This window comes from Podarcis tiliguerta (assembly GCF_965153285.1).
Source record: "Podarcis tiliguerta genome assembly, chromosome: 1".
Taxonomy (NCBI): Eukaryota; Metazoa; Chordata; class Lepidosauria; order Squamata; family Lacertidae; genus Podarcis; species Podarcis tiliguerta.
Genome location: NC_139534.1, coordinates 41,530,329 through 41,549,391, shown reverse-complemented (window position 1 = coordinate 41,549,391; position 19,063 = coordinate 41,530,329). Strand labels below are relative to the sequence as shown.

Below are 19,063 nucleotides of genomic sequence, written 5' to 3'. Positions count from 1 at the left end.
GGTATTAGAAGATGTCTGCCATTTCCCATTAAACTTGCCGTGTCCCATTATATACTGCTTTTTGCCTTTCTTTCATCCAGTCATCACATTCTCAAAATTTATTGATTCAATATATTTTTTTAAGGTGAATTTATTTAGGATGGAACAAATCCTCTGCTGTTCAAGTTTAACTTGGTTTAGAACAAACAGCCAGTTATGCATACAAGTACTCATAGGATCATAGAAACAGAGTTGGAAAGGACTCTGGAGCAGTGTGGTGTAGTGGTTAAAAGCGGCAGTCTCGTAATCTGGTGAACCAGGTTCGATTTCCTGCTTCTCCACATGTAGCTGCTGGGTAACCTTGGGCTAGTCACACTTTTCTGAAGTCTCTCAGCCTCAATCACCTCACAGAATGTTTGTTGTGGGGGAGGAAGGAAAAGGAGATTGTTAGCCTCTTTGAGACTCCTTAGGTTAGTGATAAAGCGGGATATCAAATCCAAACTCTTCTTCTTCCGAGGGTAACATGTGGCTGCAGTTAGCCCACACTAAATGAACATTCCCCAAAGATGAAATGAAGTTCACCCTGAACATCTGAATTCCATAACAATTCTGATTTCAAGAGGTTGCCACTTCCATGATGGGTGCCAATCTGAATCCTACACCAGGGGCTGTTGCTAACTGACCATGAAGCCTAATTTGCTTACTTGCGAGGTTAGACTGTGTCTGGTGTTTATTAAGCTTTCGTTCCAATTTGTTTGTGGAGAGGTTATACGACAACAAGTATTCATCCTGATTTGCTAGTGTGATGTTTATCTTCCCACTAATCATTTGTTCATCCTGCACTTCTCAGAGCATTTCCCTGTTACTTTTCTAACCACAACAAGTCCAAAGGGTTCTCAATAACTGGACTGCCACAATAAAAAAAAAAAATCAGCTGGGTGGATAACCAAGTGGTTCTTGTCTGATTTCAAACTTCCAATTAAGATGAAAGAAGGAGTCCCAACTCCTATTAAAAACCCTGTTTGCTAAATTTTATGCAAATAAAAACAACTCAACCACTGGGGGATTCAGTCAATGATTTAAATTGCTGCAGAAACAGTTGCTGGACTACTTTTGTTTTTTTACCCGCTTTGCTTAAAAGGATGAGACCTAATTACTGTAAAAGAACAGTCTGCTATATTGCTATATGCCTGTGAATAGGCACAGCTGCTAGGAAACCGCTGATTTGGATATAGGAGGCAGTCTCTGTATTGATCACTAGCTGCTACCAATTACACCCATTGAAACCATGAACAGCCATCAGTGCCATTTTTCAGGCACATCAGCCCACTCTTGCACATTATCATCTGTTCTTCAGTGAACCGGTAGCTTGATTTCCAATGAAACGTCCTAATATTATCCAAGCAAACAATATTTCTGGATACTTTTCCCCATCAGTACAGAAATGATTAGCTTGGCAGCTAAACATACACCAACATGATTAGATGGTTCATTTCACCACTTAGTTATAACATATTAGGTCCATCCTATTACACCAGCCACACTGGAGACACCGCAGTGCAATTCCTTTCCCAAAACAGATACAGTGGTACCTCGGGTTAAGTACTTAATTCTTTCCGGAGGTCTGTTCTTAACCTGAAACTGTTCTTAACCTGAAGCACCACTTTAGCTAACGGGGCCTCCTGCTGCCGTCGCGCTGCCGGAGCCCAATTTCTGTTCTTATCCCGAAGCACTATCTGTAAGCTGAAGCGTATGTAACCCGAGGTACCACTGTAGAGAGAAGTCATATTGCACTACATCAACCAGACCACACCAGTATCAACCTGACCTGAAACTGATGCAACTCTCTTACAATGCATGGGGGAGTTCTCATGTTATCCAGCTGCATGAGAAGCAGCTACAATTGTAGCAAGTCTCACTTCACTTGTATAATATAAGAAACATGCCTAATGAGGGTATGCCAAATTTGTAATGGTATTCAATTCTACTAGAAATAGGTATGTTACATGACTGTGACAATTAGGATGCCCAACATTACAGGAACACTATCTGATTTATCCTAGGATATACTATTCTATCCTAAGGTAACTTTATGAAGTTCACAGAAGAGAGGTTTCCTGTCCCCTCTTACCTCTCCCAGGCCCTTGAGCCCCATCTGGCATTAAAAAGGCAACATTGGGTTGGATACAATGGGCCAGATTCAGTTCTCCTGGAAAAGTAAATGTATGATTTTGGTTGCTCAGAGTTGATTGTGTGGCACATACCCCAGTTCCTTATTTTGATATAAATGGGCTATTATTGGAATGGGAGCACTGTGCTTGAAGGGTTTTGTTCTGTCAATAGATCACTTCCTGTTTGTTTGGTGCATAGACTATTCCCTTCTCAGAGCGTACATGGGTCTTTGCAGACCCTACAGAAGGATGGCTTGCAGTGCTGGGAGTGCCTGGCCCTATAATAAGACTAGCCTGAAAAATGAGGGTAGAACAAAAGCATTTTACATCAAGCTGGATGTTGCAAATTTTAGTATATTTTATGCTAGTATGATTGTTTTCTCAAAATGTATACTCTTCTGCAATTATTTTAAACTTTCCAATCTTTACTTGAATAGTGTTCCAGTATGCAGCAACTGTTGAGTCTTTCGCTCAGAAGTTATTTTAGAAAACTGCAAAATTGCGTAAGAAAAGTTGGTGTCGTTTTTGTAATACCAGCCATGCTTAATTTCTATATTGAGCAGAAGTGAATCTAAACTAAGTACTTAGAAAAAGGGAGAAGGGCTTCTAGAACCCAATTATATGTGGTTACACAACATAGAAAAGAAAAGTCACTCTATGTGTGACCAGAAGCCTTCCCTATTATTTCAGACTCAAGTTCAGGGAGTGAAAATGCTTTCTGTGGCTAAGACTTGGCGATTTGGGTTTTAAATTAATCCTGAATGCCCAGCTTTTTTAAATGAACACTTTCTGTTACCTCAACAATTCCTTAATTGTACTTGGAGTAAAAAAACCCTAAGAATAATTTAGGGGCTACGATCAAAATTTTGCAAATCCTGAAAATTGTGCATATTTTGTGTTCAGACATATCTGAAGCTAATGTGGCATACAAATACAGCGAAGCCCAGCTTGCTTGAATAGCAGTTAATATGCAATGATATCGCCTCAGGGTACTGTTAACACAGGCCTCTCACTCTCTCACCCTTTACAAAGAGCTATTAATAGTTACTAAAGGATTTTTTGTTTTGCTTTTTAAACAGTATCACATTAGAAAAAGCTAGCGAGACAGGGCTGCAGAATTCATAAGCTCATCTAGCATCTTAGAAAGAAAATGGGACTGGGCACCGGCATCCAGGTTGCAAGGAAATTGGTTTCTGCTCCTTTCTGACTCCTAGAAAATCTGTCTAGCTCCCAGATTTTGCACCTCTGCCAGTGGATATTCCAAACTAACATATTTGGCAAGCATGAACTACTTCAGATCATTCTGCTTCTAAATAGATAACACTTCACCACTATAAAACCAAGCCCTTCTGGAGCAAGCACAACAAGCGATGAATCCAGTTTTCCTCCCAACTTTCAGCCACTAGAAGGAATGAGACTATACACAAACATTAATCTTTCAATCAGTACTTTTTCACAACAATTAAGCACCCAAAACAATATACAAGATTACTATTGGACAACATTCATCTCAAAGATTTCAGAGAAATGCAAGTAACATAATCCATAGGCAAAATACAAGGACTCCACATCACTTCTCTTAATTGTTTTGTAGCATGTGCATTTCTTTGAACTCTTGGTTATTTTTTAAGATGAACTTAGCATTTATGTTCACCTACGAAAACTTTAAAAGTTATGATACTTTGAAGCACCAAGCAGAAGAAACAGAAATAGGTCTTTCATCTGATGTAGGGGATTTTAGCCCTTGCCAGCTTCTAGAACCATTTGGGCATTCTTGCTGCAAATATAATTACCACACACACATCAATAGCTATCATTTGAATTTTTTTAAAAAAGAAAAATGTGTGCAGTAAAATAAAAGACACATTCTAACATCCTGTGTAGTTTGGCCCCATAGGGCGGGTGCTAATCTGAAAAACACTTGAAAATAATCAGAATACACTAATCTCAAAGGTATGAGCGTCTCCACCTCCGTCGTTCTGCCTGGACACTGAGGTCCAGTGTCGAGGGCCTTCTGGCGGTTCCCTCGCTGCAAGAAGCCAAGCTACAGGGAACCAGGCAGAGGGCCTTCTTGGTTGTGGCGCCCACCCTGTGGAATGCCCTCCCACCAGATGTCAAAGAGAAAAGTAACTACCAGACTTTTAGAAGACATTGGAAGGCAGCCCTGTTTAGGGAAGCTTTTAATGTTTAATAGGTTATTGTATTTTAGTGTTTTGTTGGAAGCCGCCCAGAGTGGCTGGGGAAACCCAGCCAGATGGGTCGGGTATAAATAAATTATTATTATTATTATTATTATTATTATTATTATTATTATTATTTGTGACACACTGCTCTCTAATGCTCAGTTAATCAAATGGAAAGCAACTTAAGGTTACTTTAAAACTTACTTATACTGTGACCCTTTCAGATATACTTCAGTAAATGCCATTATTGTTTTCAATGGCCTCACTCAGTAAGATGTGAACATGGGAATGGATTTGTAAACAATGTATGTTTTTTTTAATTGCACACTGCCAGTCACAGAGCTCTCAACTCCCATAGCAACACAACATAATCCTTAGTTTTAGGATTGTCGAGACTCATTAGCTCCTAACACCTGCACTAGAATAGAAAAGATGTGCTCACCTAAAGGAAAAACTAAAAGCAGCAACTCAGAGACAAGATGAAGATAATTATTTCCGGGTGTGCTAAGTAAGCAAATAATCATTAATTTATAGAAAGCAATGCACTTTTTTCTGCTGAGATACAAAATCTCTGTGGCACACTGGGTTAATGCATCTGGCTGTTAACCAGAAGGTTTGTGGTTCGAGCCCACCCTGGGATGGCTGTGGGCAGGATTCCTGCATTGCAGGGGGTTGGACTGGAAGCCCCTCAGGGTCCCTTCCAACTCTACAATTCTAGGATTCTCTGATTGCTGAAACGATATGACAAACAAGCAAAGCTGGTTCTTTCCCTTTTTCATATATGTCCAAGTCAACAAGAGTGTCTTAATGAAATCTGTGGATCACAATCAAAGAGCATGGATAAAAAAAAAAAAAATTGTTTTCAACAGTTGGTCCCCAGTTTCCTTCCCCACTAGAGACTTACAGATATCCAAATATGAATACCCCTTCAGAATGTTTGCAATATATACTTCTCTGAATTCAATTTAAGGTCTCAAAGTTATCAGAAGGTAGGGCAGTTTAATATAAGATGCTCTGGGAGCTTTTTCAGCTGAAGAATGGGGGTAAAAATCCTTGAAATAAGTCAACAAATACATTAACGCATGGGGTTTTCCCCATTTGGTCCTCAAAGGAGCCCTGTAAAGCACACTACACAGAGAAACCTCAGTGTCACCAAGATAGGATGGTGACTGAACAAGGATGTAAAGCCAAGTCTGTAATAACGTCCCACTTCATAGTAATGTTAAGAAGACAAACAAACTCATTACTGCTTCTTAATAGCTATTAACAATAAAGTTTCAAAATGTACATTTGTTAACATTCAGCCCATCAAGTTTGGCCCGTCTCACACACATTTCAACTTCACATTTTATTTTTCCTATAATTTCTACAACAAATAAATACTTAGCATTTGCAATATGCTTCAGAGTATTTAAAGGACCTCACATTAAACACATCAGTAATTCATATTTTCCTTTATTCCTACTTTTTAACTGCATCTGTAATTGTGATTCACAGGAATACTTATCTCAATAATGAGTGAAACAACACACTGTCATCTCGTATGGTTTTTTCTTTCTTTTTTACAGTTAGATTGTTAAGGGCTGGCAGCACTATCTTATAGGCGCTTCCTCAGCAGTCCGGTAAAGTGTTCACAGAATGAAAATAAGTATCACACACATATTTTTACTATTAATAATATTAATAATTAAATAATGTCAAAGACTTCACATGCCAAGAAGGCCAAGTTTGCACAGTGACCTTTTGCTTCAAAAAAGTTGCAAATTGCTTCAGTTGGGCCTGTATTATTTAAAACGCTTACACATAGTTGGCCCACATACAGCCAAAATCGTGTTACCGCTGGAGTTGTCCCATTGCTAGCCAGTTTGTCTTCTACAAGGCAGAGGTAGAGCAGAGTAGCAAGAGCATTGTTACCCACCCCAGAGCTCTTTTTGTGCCAGGTTTGCTTGGGATTCCCAGCACAACAAGAGATTTAAGCTCTCAACCTTGCTTCTCAGGCAAGGCCCACTCGGCATGCGGGCTCGGCGAGCGTTAGGGAATATCACTGGGGGTTACCTTTGTGAATTCAAGTTGATGAGGGGAAACCCATGCTATGAATGTATTCCAAATCACATTTTGATCTGATAGTTTGAAAACAAAGAGAACAGGCCACATTTTTCATGAGGCAAAGATAGGTAGCAAACGCTTTGCTAAGGAACTTTCCGCTTCTACATATATTCTGTTTACTAGATTCCAAAAAATTACACAGGCCCAAAAGCTACTCAATGCTTAATTAAGAACATCCGTGCTGGATCAGACCAAAGGTTTATCCGGTCTAAAATCTGTTCCCCCAGTAACCAACCAGATACCAATGGGAAGCCCTCAAGGAGGACATGAATACAATTGTCTTGTTCCTCAGCAACTGACATTCAGAGCCATATTGAGTGTTTCTAATGATAGAGGTGAAATTCTGGAGTCTCCCATCGTGTGAGAAGGCCACAGTATTTGAGCATTCCCTAGAGTGTGCTTCTCAAAATACTTCATATGCTCTAAACAGCAGCATTCTCCTTCACATAGGGTGAGTTCTAAAGACAAGTTATCCTGAGGTTTAAATTAAGCCCTGGTGACACTGATCATAGATACATGGGATCCTAGCCAGGACACTGATGCCCCCCACCTTAAACACAAATGCATAAGCATTTATCCGTATCATTTAAAGGTAACTATTAAAAACTTACTTTAGCAAAGTTAACACTCTTTATTACTTATCTACTCACATTTCTCTCTCTCTTTATCTACAGCAGGGATAGAGAATAGGATCCAGTTGGCTGGCCAGATCTTGAGCTCCCCCACTCCCCCCGCCCCCAGTGGACAGGGCTGGCCACCTATCACTCAAAGGTGCCACCATTAAATCTGTTGACCCAACTTCCAAAGGAAAGAATCCTTAGAGTCTAAGAAGCGTTAGTTGGCAAATTTGGTTGGGGACAACTTCTTTGTACCTTTGTCCTCACAACTTATGAGCATAGGCTAGACTGAGAATTGTGACTCATCATTGTTTTTGAACATATGCATTTTTTTCAGGAGCACCCTGAACACATTAGGAAAAAATGTGATGGTCTGGAAAAACACCTGGTCTGCACAAACAGAAGACGCCACACCTAGGAGAACATCTCCTTTCTACCTTTTGTACTTGCAATCACATAATATATTTAAAAACCTCATGAGTCAACACATTTAAGGATAAGGGGGGAAATTACTTCATACAAGATTTCTAAATCATTTATCCACACCACAAATGCTATTAAGGACTCCATGTACCCTAATCAAGTCTCATTGTGCAAACCAACAAGAGGTGCTTGTACTCCTTTAGCAGGAGAACCAATAGACTAGGGATGTCATTCAGAAGGGCAACAAGATAAACACTCCCCCAGCACTGCTTCCCCAGTCAAGTAAGCAATCCCCTCTGCAGCTGCTCTGAAGCACAGAAAGAAATGTCAAAAGATCTGATGACTGGTTTCTGCATTACATCTTGTTTGGCTGCAAGAGCAAATTTATTTCTACCTTAAAATGGATGGACAGCACTTACGACGTGATTGTGCTTGTTGTAATTTCCATAACCATGAAAAGCTTCATCCACTAATTTTTGAAGTCTACACAGATTAATTCATGCACGTTACACTGTTGTTGGAGGCACAAAAGCAGGGCAGAACCATTTTCTTCCAGCTAGTTGACAAATCATGGTATTTTCCTCTCTCCCACTGCCAACTGTGCTAAGAGGAGAACATCTGGGTCAAAGTAGGAATGAAGAGAGGCACTTTCACATAGAGCATTCATGATGCCACTGTGGACTGTGCTTAGTTGCGCGACTTCAGAGGAAATCTTCAGACCTTTCTCGTGATACATTAGCATATGTTTTGTTTTTAATGTTGTTATTAAACATGATACCAGGATGGACATCACAGATGAAGTCAAAAACAGAACCACTAAAAGCAATTACAAGTCCTATAAAAAGGAATGCTAAATTGCTATCAGTTATGAACTATTTGCTTTGAAAATCTGGTTTGTCACATCTGACAATCCCACAGTAATTTTTGTTGACCCTCTGTCCCATAACTCTGAGAAGCCTGGAACTAAAAATGCAATAGTGCCTGGCAAATACAAATCCCCAAACAAAGTATAATAATCTTAAGTAAACTACTGTCAGGCAAAAGTCCTACACATCAAACAGTTCCCACAATGTCTTGTACTGTTAGCTAGCAGAAAAGTCCCATGATGGCTCCATACTCACGCACATTAGGAGACCACAGAGCTTCTATTTACTTCCACAGGTGACCATTTGGCGAGAAATGTATGCAGTCAATCCTTTGGGTTAAATTACTTGCATATAAAATACTAAATTGAAACTTAGGCTTAATGAACTTTGAAACAAGGATATTATCCAGAGCTGAAAGTTATTTTAAATAAATTATATTTACAAGCTTTCTGTTTGGACAATTTTGACATTAAATTGTAAGCACAAAATGGATATTGGAAGAAAGGGGTTACCCCTCAAATGCTGAAAAGCAACTAGGTGCAGCAAGACCATCTTGGCTGTGAATCCTGGAAGACCTGCTCCCTGCCTTGCAGGCCTTTTACTAACTGGCTTGTGAGGGCAGGGCCCGACTGACTCCAGCTACAAAAGCTTAGGCTGCTGAACAAACACTTGAGCTGGGGGACTGTTGGGGGGGTTGTTGCTGCTGATTGGTTTTTTTTTGAATCTTTGTTTTATATCTTGTTGTGATTTATATGGAAGTCATTCACTTTGATTGTGTGTTTTTTTAAAAAGTTGTATTTATTGTTTAGGACTACTTTTGTTATGTTGTAGTTACGTATTCTTTTCATGTTGTAAGCTGCCTTGAGAATAGTTTGAACTGCAGAAAGGTGGCATACAAATAAAATTTTGTATGAATGTATGACATAAATTTAGCAACAATTTAAAAATATATATTTTAAATCATGCATCCTGTTTTTGGGTGCACAGGACAAATTTTTATCCCATCTACTCTGAAGAAAAATGAAAGTGACTATGCTAGTAAACTGGTTTGAGACCTGCAATTAATACATTATTTCTAAAGAAGTGTGATATATACACACACAGTGGTACCTCGAGCTACAAACGCCTCAGGTTACAAACGCTTCAGGTTACAAACTCCGCTAACCTGGAAGAGTTACCTCGAGTTGAGAACTTTGCCCCAGGATGAGAAGGGAAATCGTGTGCTGGCGGCGCAGCGGCAGCAAGAGGCCCCATTAGTGAAAGCACGCCTCTAGTTAAGAACAGTTTCAGGTTAAGAACGGACCTCCAGAACGAATTAAGTTTGTAACTAGAGGTACCACTGTATACACAGAGAGAGAGAGAGAGAGAGAGAGAGACAAAACCTATGTATAATAAAACTATTCATAAGCATATATCCACATTTGTCAAGTTCACTGAACTTACATCAGTCCAAGGCAGCATGGCCAGGAATGAGACAACTTGTAATATCTGGTTAGCCAGTCCTGAACTAAAAAATGTTTTAAATTCAGACCAAAGAGAAGAAATTACTCTGCACTTCCACAGCTTGATGATCACAGTGCCGAAACTGATAGAGTGCATTTTCCTTAATCATCCAGCCCAGGCTCTGACAGCCACTATCAATAGCAGGAATGGCCTGCTGGATGGAAATATGGGGTAGGCCTACACTGTAGCAGCACCCCAACTGTAGAATTCTCTCCCCATGGTGGTGCAACAGCTTTTACCTTTTGAAGCTTCCAACCACAGGTGAAAATGTATGCATTTACTTAGCCTTCATTTATACAGAATTGTAGAGTTGGAAGGGACCACAAGGGCCATGTAGTCCAGCCCCCTGTGATGCAGGAATCTTTCGCCCAACGTGGGCTCAAACCCACAACCCTCAAGTTAAGTCTCATTTTCTACCAACTGAGCTGTCCCAGGACTTTTGGCATAACTGATTAGATTGCCCAAGGTTATGGAAATCAGAGATTATTATATCATCTACCAAATAAATTGTTATGTTACTATAATCATTGTTTTGTTGTTGATTTTATATTGTTAACTTAGTTTTATTAATTGTTTCATTAACTGCCTTGAGATCAATTCTGAAGAAGAACAGCAATAAAATAAGCAAATCGAAACAGAGAAAGCTGCCTATGAGGGTAGATTGCTCTATTAAGATTTTTTTTAGTTTAATTTCCGTCTATCATCCATCACCCATCATTATAGCAGGGACAGATACCAATGTCATTCAGCTTCCAAACCAAATAACCGTTTCATCATTCCAAGCAACCTGGAATCCAAAGATAGACGATATTCCTCTGAGAATATATAAATACAATTTAATGGCTGCTGTGTTATTAAAGAACAAAAACAAAAACAAGCCCCTCAAAGGATTTTAGATAATGTCAAAATAGCAACAGCTCCAGAACTAAAAAAAGAAAAAAAGTTAACAAACAGGACAACTGCCAGTTCAGCCACTGAGACCATGGTGACAGTGTATTATCCATTGTTTTTCTATGGCAAGGATAAGAACTTGAATAAACATGCAGCATTGCCAGCTCATGGAGGAAGCACAATGACAGGAAGAACATAGGACACTGTCTTACAGAAGATCAGACTATTTGCTCATGTAACCCAGTATTGTCTACTCTGACTTGCAGCACCTTGCCAACGTTTCAGACAGGAGACTATCCTATCATCTCCATGTCTCTTTCTAACAAGAGAACCTGGGACCTTCAACATGCAAAGCATCCCCAACTGATGAGCACACATAATTGAAGCGGAATGGTGTAGCCCATCAGGGCAAGGCCAAAACAAACTTACGCCTGTGATAAAGGATAGAATGGCACTACCATCGTTCCACAATGCCAACTGGACTGGAAGTTGAATCTTCCAGGTTAACTATGGGGTGCAGGATGGGCCATGTAGCACACACATCTCTATCCTCCAACAGTCAAGGTGCTCCTGCATATATCCAGAGAGCCTCCAAGCACCTATGGCCTGAAACAATGGCCTCACTTTGCCTAAAGGTAGGACCAGCCTCACAGTCAATACACACATAACTTCCACACAAAGGAGCAGAACAAAGTATTGCCACTACTCTATGTTACTTTGCCTTTGTTTCCTGATAATGTGTGCTAGAACATGTGCAATGCGACACGCATAGTGCATAGTGCATTTCCCTACAGTGACTTTAAGTAGGTGCAAGGAGGGGAGAGTAGCACAATGAGGTCACACCTGGCATGGTTTGTACATTATAGAATGCCAAACTACTGTTTAACATGAAGGAGCCAAGTGTGCTGGTGTACATTTTGAAAATTGTGACCACTTTGGTCCTCTTACAGTCCTTCTGCTGCTGCACTACCAAGAGCATTACTTCTGAAGTCAGGCTCATGCTTGGTCTCACTCCAAACAAACCACAAGCTGTAACCAAGATTTGTTTGTGGCTCGCCACTCATGCTTTGTTTGGAGCTAGACATACATGATCCCAGATTTGGATGTAATGCTAAACCAAGTCATGGTTTGGCTTGGCTCCTAGTAGTAAGGCAGCGATCAGTGGCCACAATCTTCACCCTGTGTACCAAGAAACTTGTTTTGCCTAGGGCGGGGCCTGGCGGGCTGTATAAGAACTACTGCTGCTGCTGCTGCTATCCAGGAGGACTCCCCTGCTGAGCGCCTGAGGGCCCCAGTCCTGCCACTCACCACCTGGTCTAGGGAGGGGTCTGACAGGCCTATAAGAACTGCTGCTGCTGTTGCTACTGGGCAGAGAGGGCTCTGGTTGTTGTTTTGTGTGTGTGTTCTTTAAATTGCTGTTATTTTTTACTTATGTCATTTAAAACTGTTATATTAATGCTATATTCTTAGTTTTAGATTTTTATTTATGTGGAAATTGTTTTCCACTTGGTTGTGTATTTTTTGATGTGGTTTATTTATTGTTTATGACTTTTGTAATTATGTAAATCTTGTCATGTTGTAAGCCGCCTTGAGCATTGTCTTTAACTGTGGAATGGCAGCATACAAATAAAGTGATGATGATGATGTTCACAGTTTGCCATGGTTTGCCTTATGGCAACATGAAAACTGAGCCATTGTGTTATACTACAAGTGAATACAGAAGGCAAATAGGGAAGGCAACTCTATGCCTAAAATGTTTAGCTCAATACTGAAGAGTATTGATCTTGGGACACTAAAATTAAATATGCTTCCATGCAGTAAAGGAATCAACATATTTAATTACTGCAAAATTTGTGATACCTTCTGCCAACTTATTTATTCATCAACACAACGATGAGAACAACAGTACTGTGACATCTTGCCAAAAACACAGTTAAGAATAACTATAAAATGAATATCAGATGCAGTAATGTAAAAATGTTCATTCTAGAAGCAACACATGACTTGTCACAATGCTGCTCACAGCATAGGCATCTGAAATTACATGTCCCCAAAGTGGCATTACCCAGTTTCCAATAAAATATAATAATAATAATAATAATAATGACAATAATGACAATAATAGTCTTGTATCAGCCCTTCCGTTCCCAAATATATGCCAAGGAGTTAATGGATGAAAAGAGACAGACAGACAGACCACAAGAAACATAATAAAGGTGGGTTTCAGTAACTGATACAGTTGGATTCAAACAAGTGTATTGTATAGGAGGACACTATAGGAAAGTTTCCATAAACTCATCTTTATGGAGAAGGCCTGCAGGTGATGTTTTGCATGTAGAAGGTCCCAGGTTCAATACCTAGCATCTCCAGGTGGGACTAGGAAAGTCCACTGTCCAAAATCCTGGAGAACTGCTACTAGTCAGTGTAGACAATACTGAGCTAAATGGACGTGTGGCCTAACTTTGTATAAAACTGCTTCTTGCACATCATAAACCAGTTCATGTATCAATTGTCATAAGTATGCTAAATAGGGTGAGAGTATCTAATGACATCTGAATAGCAGGTCTAAGCAACATAATTAAGGGATAGAAACAGGCCATGTACATGGACTAGGTTAGATGGTACTGGCATAAATAGAATGATGTGTGCTCACCGGTAGAAATGATGGGATTTATTTCAAGGAAGACATGCTAGACAATATTTCATTTGTGATGAAACAACTATCTTCAAAACCACAGCTTTCCAATTCCCACAAAAAGCCATGGTTTGATTGGTTCCTTAATCATATGTGATTAAATGATAGCTACACTACAGTTCTCACTGTGATTTATGCTTAATTGCACTTGTTGTAAGAACTAACCATGCAATTTAAGCTCTCCATCACTAACCAGCACGCTCTGAATATGATGCATCTATGATTAAACAATTGTCGTTTCTCTTTTTCATTTATACTGATTTTCTATAATGCAACATGTAAAGTAGTTCCAAATCTATGTAGCGCAGTATCACTAAAATATTAAGTAGTTCTGTCACTTACAAAAGTAGCCTGTCAGGAAGCTTAAGCATGCAGGCTTGCAATACAACATCATGTAAAGTTACAGTTATGCCTTTAGCACTCTAACCAATAGAATCATGAATACACCAAGCGATGTTTACAATGCATGAGGATCATCATACACAGTACTGCTTGCTGCTTAGCTTAGATGCAGTAGCTGTTGGGAATTAGAGTTTGGTACAACAGTAAAAAGGCACAACTTTTTGTCATTTTATACTAAAATACTCGAAGTACATAGACAAAACTAGCTGTTTAGCAAAATTTTTAAAAAATGTTTAAAGATGTAGCTGGACAGTTTATAGCCCCATCACCCACAAAACACATATGGTGTAATTAATGCCTCACCAGATCATGTGGGATATTTAATTGCACTGATCATAACCCTTCCAGCACTTGGGGGAAGAAAAGTAGCCCTTTTTTTTAAAGAGAAGGTGAACAGGGGCAGGCAAAGAAAGGGTGGAAAGAAAGGCAAATTAATATTTCTATTATCTGGAGTGAGCTGGTTTCTTTACAAATTGCTTCCGGAGAGCTTTAAAGAATCCTTCTGGGTCAGTAAGATAGGTCGGTTTCAGTGCTCAAGCACAGAAGTAAATTTACTTGAAAAGCTTCATTTATCTGAACCAACAGAGGCATAGATAATGAAGAGCAGAAATAAAGGTCTACTGCAACCACACCAACAGCTTAGATAAACCAGCCAGATCACAAGGAGGAAGCCGCTGGGATTAACCCCCAAGATTAAAAAAAATCTGAATCATGGAAATTATATACAAATACACACACACACACACACACACACACACATGTGAGCACAGAAAGCTTTGGTCTCTCTTCCCCACCCCCCTTTCTCTCTTTGGTCATCCTAAAAAATATCATATTTCTCTGCTATCAATCAGAATTAAGCTGCTTATGGATGCGTAGCAATTCGGTACATGCAGTTGCCAGTAGCAACAGAGCATACAATTGTAGGGCTCTCCTCCTCCTCAGCAACAGCAGCAGCAAAAAGGAGGAGTGACCAAAGAGGGGCAGCAGCAGATGGGACAGCAGAGCAGGGACAGCAGAAGGAACAGGAAAATGAGAGGCAAGGGAAAGGGCAACGGATAGCAGCAGGAAGAAATGGAAACAGTAACAAAAAGCAGAAAGGACAGAAATGCTGGGCCAGACGGAGCAAAGATTCCACGGCAGTATTTTATGAAAGGACAAGAAAAGGGCAAGAGTTGCAGGAGCTTCAGAAAACTGGTGGAGTAGTGACAGCAGCAGGAGGAACTCCAAATGACAGAATCAACAGCAGGAAGTTGACAGAAGCAAGTGTCTCCTATTTGTAGACTTAACTACTCCGTCCATTCGGAAATCAACAGGGCCACTGTGCTTAATCCCGATTTGCCAAAGTGCTATGCAGCAGCTGTCTGGCTGCCATTCCCCTTGCCCCACATGTTGCCCCCTCACCACATGTTTAACAGCAATGCTAGTCCTGTACAGGCTGTTGAGAACTTGGCAGCCGGCTAGCACTGCTGCTCAGACCTAGTGTCTGTGCATTAATCTGCAAAGTAGCATGTGTGCCGAGGGTGACACCGGTTTGCATAGCGGTTAAAGAACAAACGACCAGACAAATGAGTTCCTACAGATAATCAGGAGGAGAAAATAAGACACACTCGTAGACATATAGATGCACGTGTTTACACCTACAAACGACATCTCCCCAATGCTCCATTGTCGGGAAGAAGGGCATTCCATCCAAATCACCTTGCGAAGTGGAGCAGCTGCCGCCCACGCTGGCGTCGACGCACGCAGCACGCTTTGCCCCCATGCACTTGCCCACGCTCGCCGTGCACATGCAACTTAGGCACCCACCAAGCGCCCGCGCGCAAGCCGGCCTCTTCGCGTGCATGCATGCACTGCACGCGTGAACCTCTGCAAAAACAGCATGCATGCCCGTGTCAGCTGCTCTCCCATCTTGCTTCCCGCACAAGTCCGCCCCCCGGCTTGCACACCCCCCCCCCCGACGACCTCTCTCCCGTACTTCGCCCTTAACCCAGGAGTGAAGGGGAGGAGACGCCGGCCCGGGGGGGGGGGGACACACGCCAGAGGGCGGGGTCCAGTCCAGAACTGGAGCGGGAAGCCGGCAGGCGAGCAGGTGAGGAAGCCGGGGAGGGGGGGTGAGAAAGAGAGGTGAGGCCCGAGGAGGGCCCGCCGTCGGCGTCCGCCTCTTACCTGCTCTCCGGAGCGGCATTCTGCAGCAGGCGCGCACCAGGGGCGGGGCCTCTATAATCCTCGCGGGCCTCCGGGAGCCTCGCAGGAGCCCGTCGCTGGCGGCGTCGGCGGGCCCCGAGTTCCTAAACTTCCCATGGCCGCGGCGGCGGCGCAGCGAGGGGCCCCCGGAGCATCAGCCGCCTTCGCCTCTTCGCGCTGCTCTAGCCGCCGCCGCCGCTTCTTCCGCTTTGTTGTGCTCCTGCTGCCGGGCTGGCTCTAGTTGGCGCTCCTTGTCGGGCTGCGGCAGGGCCGCCGCCGCCGCCGCCTCGCATGTGCTTGGGGAGGGCCGGCCAGGCGGCGGGGTGGGAAGGTGGCACACTTGCCGCGGGGAGGGGAGCCACTCAGGCGCGGCGGCGGCGGCTCCTCGAGGGGACGCGCGGAGGGGGCTCTGGCGGCCACCACCGTGTGCAAGAACTGCTGGTTCCGCGGCCGGGGCCTATCGACTCTCCGCGCCGCCCTGAAGGAACTGCTTAGGATCGGGGCTGTCAAATCCAGCCCATCTGCTGCAATCATAATCAGTCTCAACTGAATGGCTCTGACAAATCTGTGCCTGCAGCAGGGGTTAGGGAAGTCAGGGGGAGGGAGGCAGGCAGGCAGGCAGGGGGGTGAGGGGAGGGAGGGCGTGAGGGGAGCTCTCGGCGAAATACTGCTATTGTGTGCTGGGAACTAGGGTGCCTGCGAAGTAAGAGGCAAGCGGGGAAAGAGAGGCGCTGGGCTGGGGGAAGGAGGGGGCAGAAGTGCCTCCCCACCCCCCATAACACCCACTTTGCAACAACGACAAAAAAGACACACACGCAAGAGCTCCCTCTGTTCCCAGCTCCGTTTGTCAACCCCTCCCCCAATAAACCCCTCCTGCTAATTAACTAAATCAACAATTACTGCACCTTAATCTGATTACCAGTTTTGCTCTGGAGGAACAAGCTGGTGCGAAAGATGCCAGCCTTAATTCTTTTTTCCTCAAGAAGTGAGGAGGAAGTGCGAGCCCCCCCCCCCCATGCATTGTTTGAAACTGACAGGGTTGTGTACTTTTTAATGCTGCAAACTTGCCTAACGTCAAGTAACAGCAAGTGTACGAAAGGACATTTGGGTTGCAGGAGTGGGGGGCAATGGTGCTAATGGGAAGAGTTTGTAAATATTAAGGAAGTTGAAGGGAGTTTGGCTTTGGGGAAAACATTGAGTGGTTCACTTTCTGGTTAAGGCACCTCAGACTTTCAGGGGAAGGGTCCTGTGGAAGGGGAAGGGTCTTGTGGAAGAGTTTGTAAATATTAAGGAAGTTGAAGGGAGTTTGGCTTTGGGGAAAACATTGAGTGGTTCACTTTCTGGTTAAGGCACCTCAGACTTTCAGGGGAAGGGTCCTGTGGAATTTCCAAAGCTATATACAGTGGTACCTCAGGTTAAGTACTTAATTCGTTCCGAAGGTCCATTCTTAACCTGAAACTGTTCTTAACCTTAAGCACCACTTTAGCTAATGGGGCCTCCTGCTGCCACCGCGCCGCCAGAGCATGATTTCTGTTCTCATCCTGAAACAAAGTTCTTAACCCGAGGTACTATTTCTGGGTTAGCGGAGTCTGTAACCTGAAGCGTATGTAACCCGAGGTACCACTGTTGTGAGTGCAGTGACTCCTTTGGGCTCTGGAAACTTCTTGTTTTCTAGGCTGTTCTGTTGCCTGGATGGCATAGTAAGGCAATGAAAACAGGACTCTTTTAGAGAGTGGGGCCCCTCTACATGTGGATGCTGTGTTTGAATGGGGAATGTTCATCTCCACAGTATTTTATAAAAGTGCGTGCAGATCTTATTTCTAAGCAGACAAAAAAAAAAGTCACTACTAGTAGGTGAAGAACTTCTGCCTAGTAACTACATCTTACTATAATGCAGTGATAAGTGCAAAAATGCTTAGAACGGTTTTTGTTGGGGGGGGGGGCTGATTCTTGTGTATACACATTTATTGTGCTACATCTGCAGAAAAAAATAAAAGTTACTTGCAGGAAGATTTCCAGGTCTACTTATTTAGATTAAATGTCAAATGAAGGAACTTGGCGACATTTTGGTAAAAGACTCTGTATTCTTGCCAATTAGGAGAATGTCTCTTGCTGGAGAAATAAAAGATGCACATAAGACTAGTGAGCTAGAAGTGGCAAAGGAATGTAAGATAAGGAAGCTAATCCAAATAAAACGGCAGAAACATAGTTTCTAAGCTATAAGGAAGGAAGTAGAGTAATCCAGGCCCCAGTTCGATAAAGCACTTAAGCATGCATCTAAATTTAAATACATAAACACCCAACACCCCCCGGAAGAGCAGATTTAGAGACAATAAAGTCATATATATGCACAAGTGACCTACTGGGTTGTGGCTACAGAGCACAGTTTCCCTTGTCCTCAGTTAATAAACATCAAAGTTCGTAATTGGATTCACAGTACATTAAGCCTCTGACATAATAAAAAATAATAATGCCATTGCAACAAACTGTTATCATACTATCAATAGTCCTTGCTTCGAAAGTTACCTTGCTAATTACAAGCCAGTTAGCTCAGCATTGATTTTGGGTACAGTAATGGAAACACTGATGTGGGGCTCAATTAATGCAGCTTAATGAGATAAAAGTAAGATTGCATTCAGTCAGCATGGATTTTATGAAAGCAGATTTTGTCCGCTACATCCTACCAATGACAGTTGTTTGGTGGACAAAGCAAATTCATGGTCCTCCAATAACATTTGTAAAAAGGATCTGCTTGGCTCCATCTTAGCTAGCATGACTTCCCTGTAGGAACAGCAGAGTTGGTCCAGAGAAAAAGCAAATACTTCTGCCCACACATGGTTCTTTATTACAAATGTTCATAGAAAAGTGTGGGATCCAACTACAGCCCTCAATTAAAACAATTTCTACTCTTTTCTGTAGATAGCATCTAACAAATTAAAAATAACAGCATGTTATCTCAAAAGTCTGGTAATACTGTACACTATTTTCACATCATGTAACTTCACAACAGGAAATCATGCTATAACTTGACTGTCTCCTCAAC

General features: G+C 42.2%; 1 protein-coding gene across 11 annotated transcripts in view; it reads right to left on the bottom strand.

Moving 5' to 3' along the window:
* The window catches only part of NCKAP5 (NCK associated protein 5), a 588,547-nt gene that overhangs the window by 323,769 nt on the left and 245,715 nt on the right, over positions 1-19,063 (bottom strand). For 2 of the 11 annotated variants that reach the window (XM_083404698.1, XM_083404702.1), the window contains exon 1: positions 15,535-15,699. The exons of 8 other annotated variants lie outside the window; for them this stretch is intronic. In XM_083404698.1, coding sequence (XP_083260824.1) covers positions 15,535-15,683 — 149 coding nt within the window. In that variant the 5' untranslated portion in view covers positions 15,684-15,699. Of the gene's footprint in view, positions 1-15,534; positions 15,700-16,002; positions 16,571-19,063 lie in introns of those variants that run through there. One more of the 11 variants, XM_083404699.1, reaches the window with a different exon arrangement.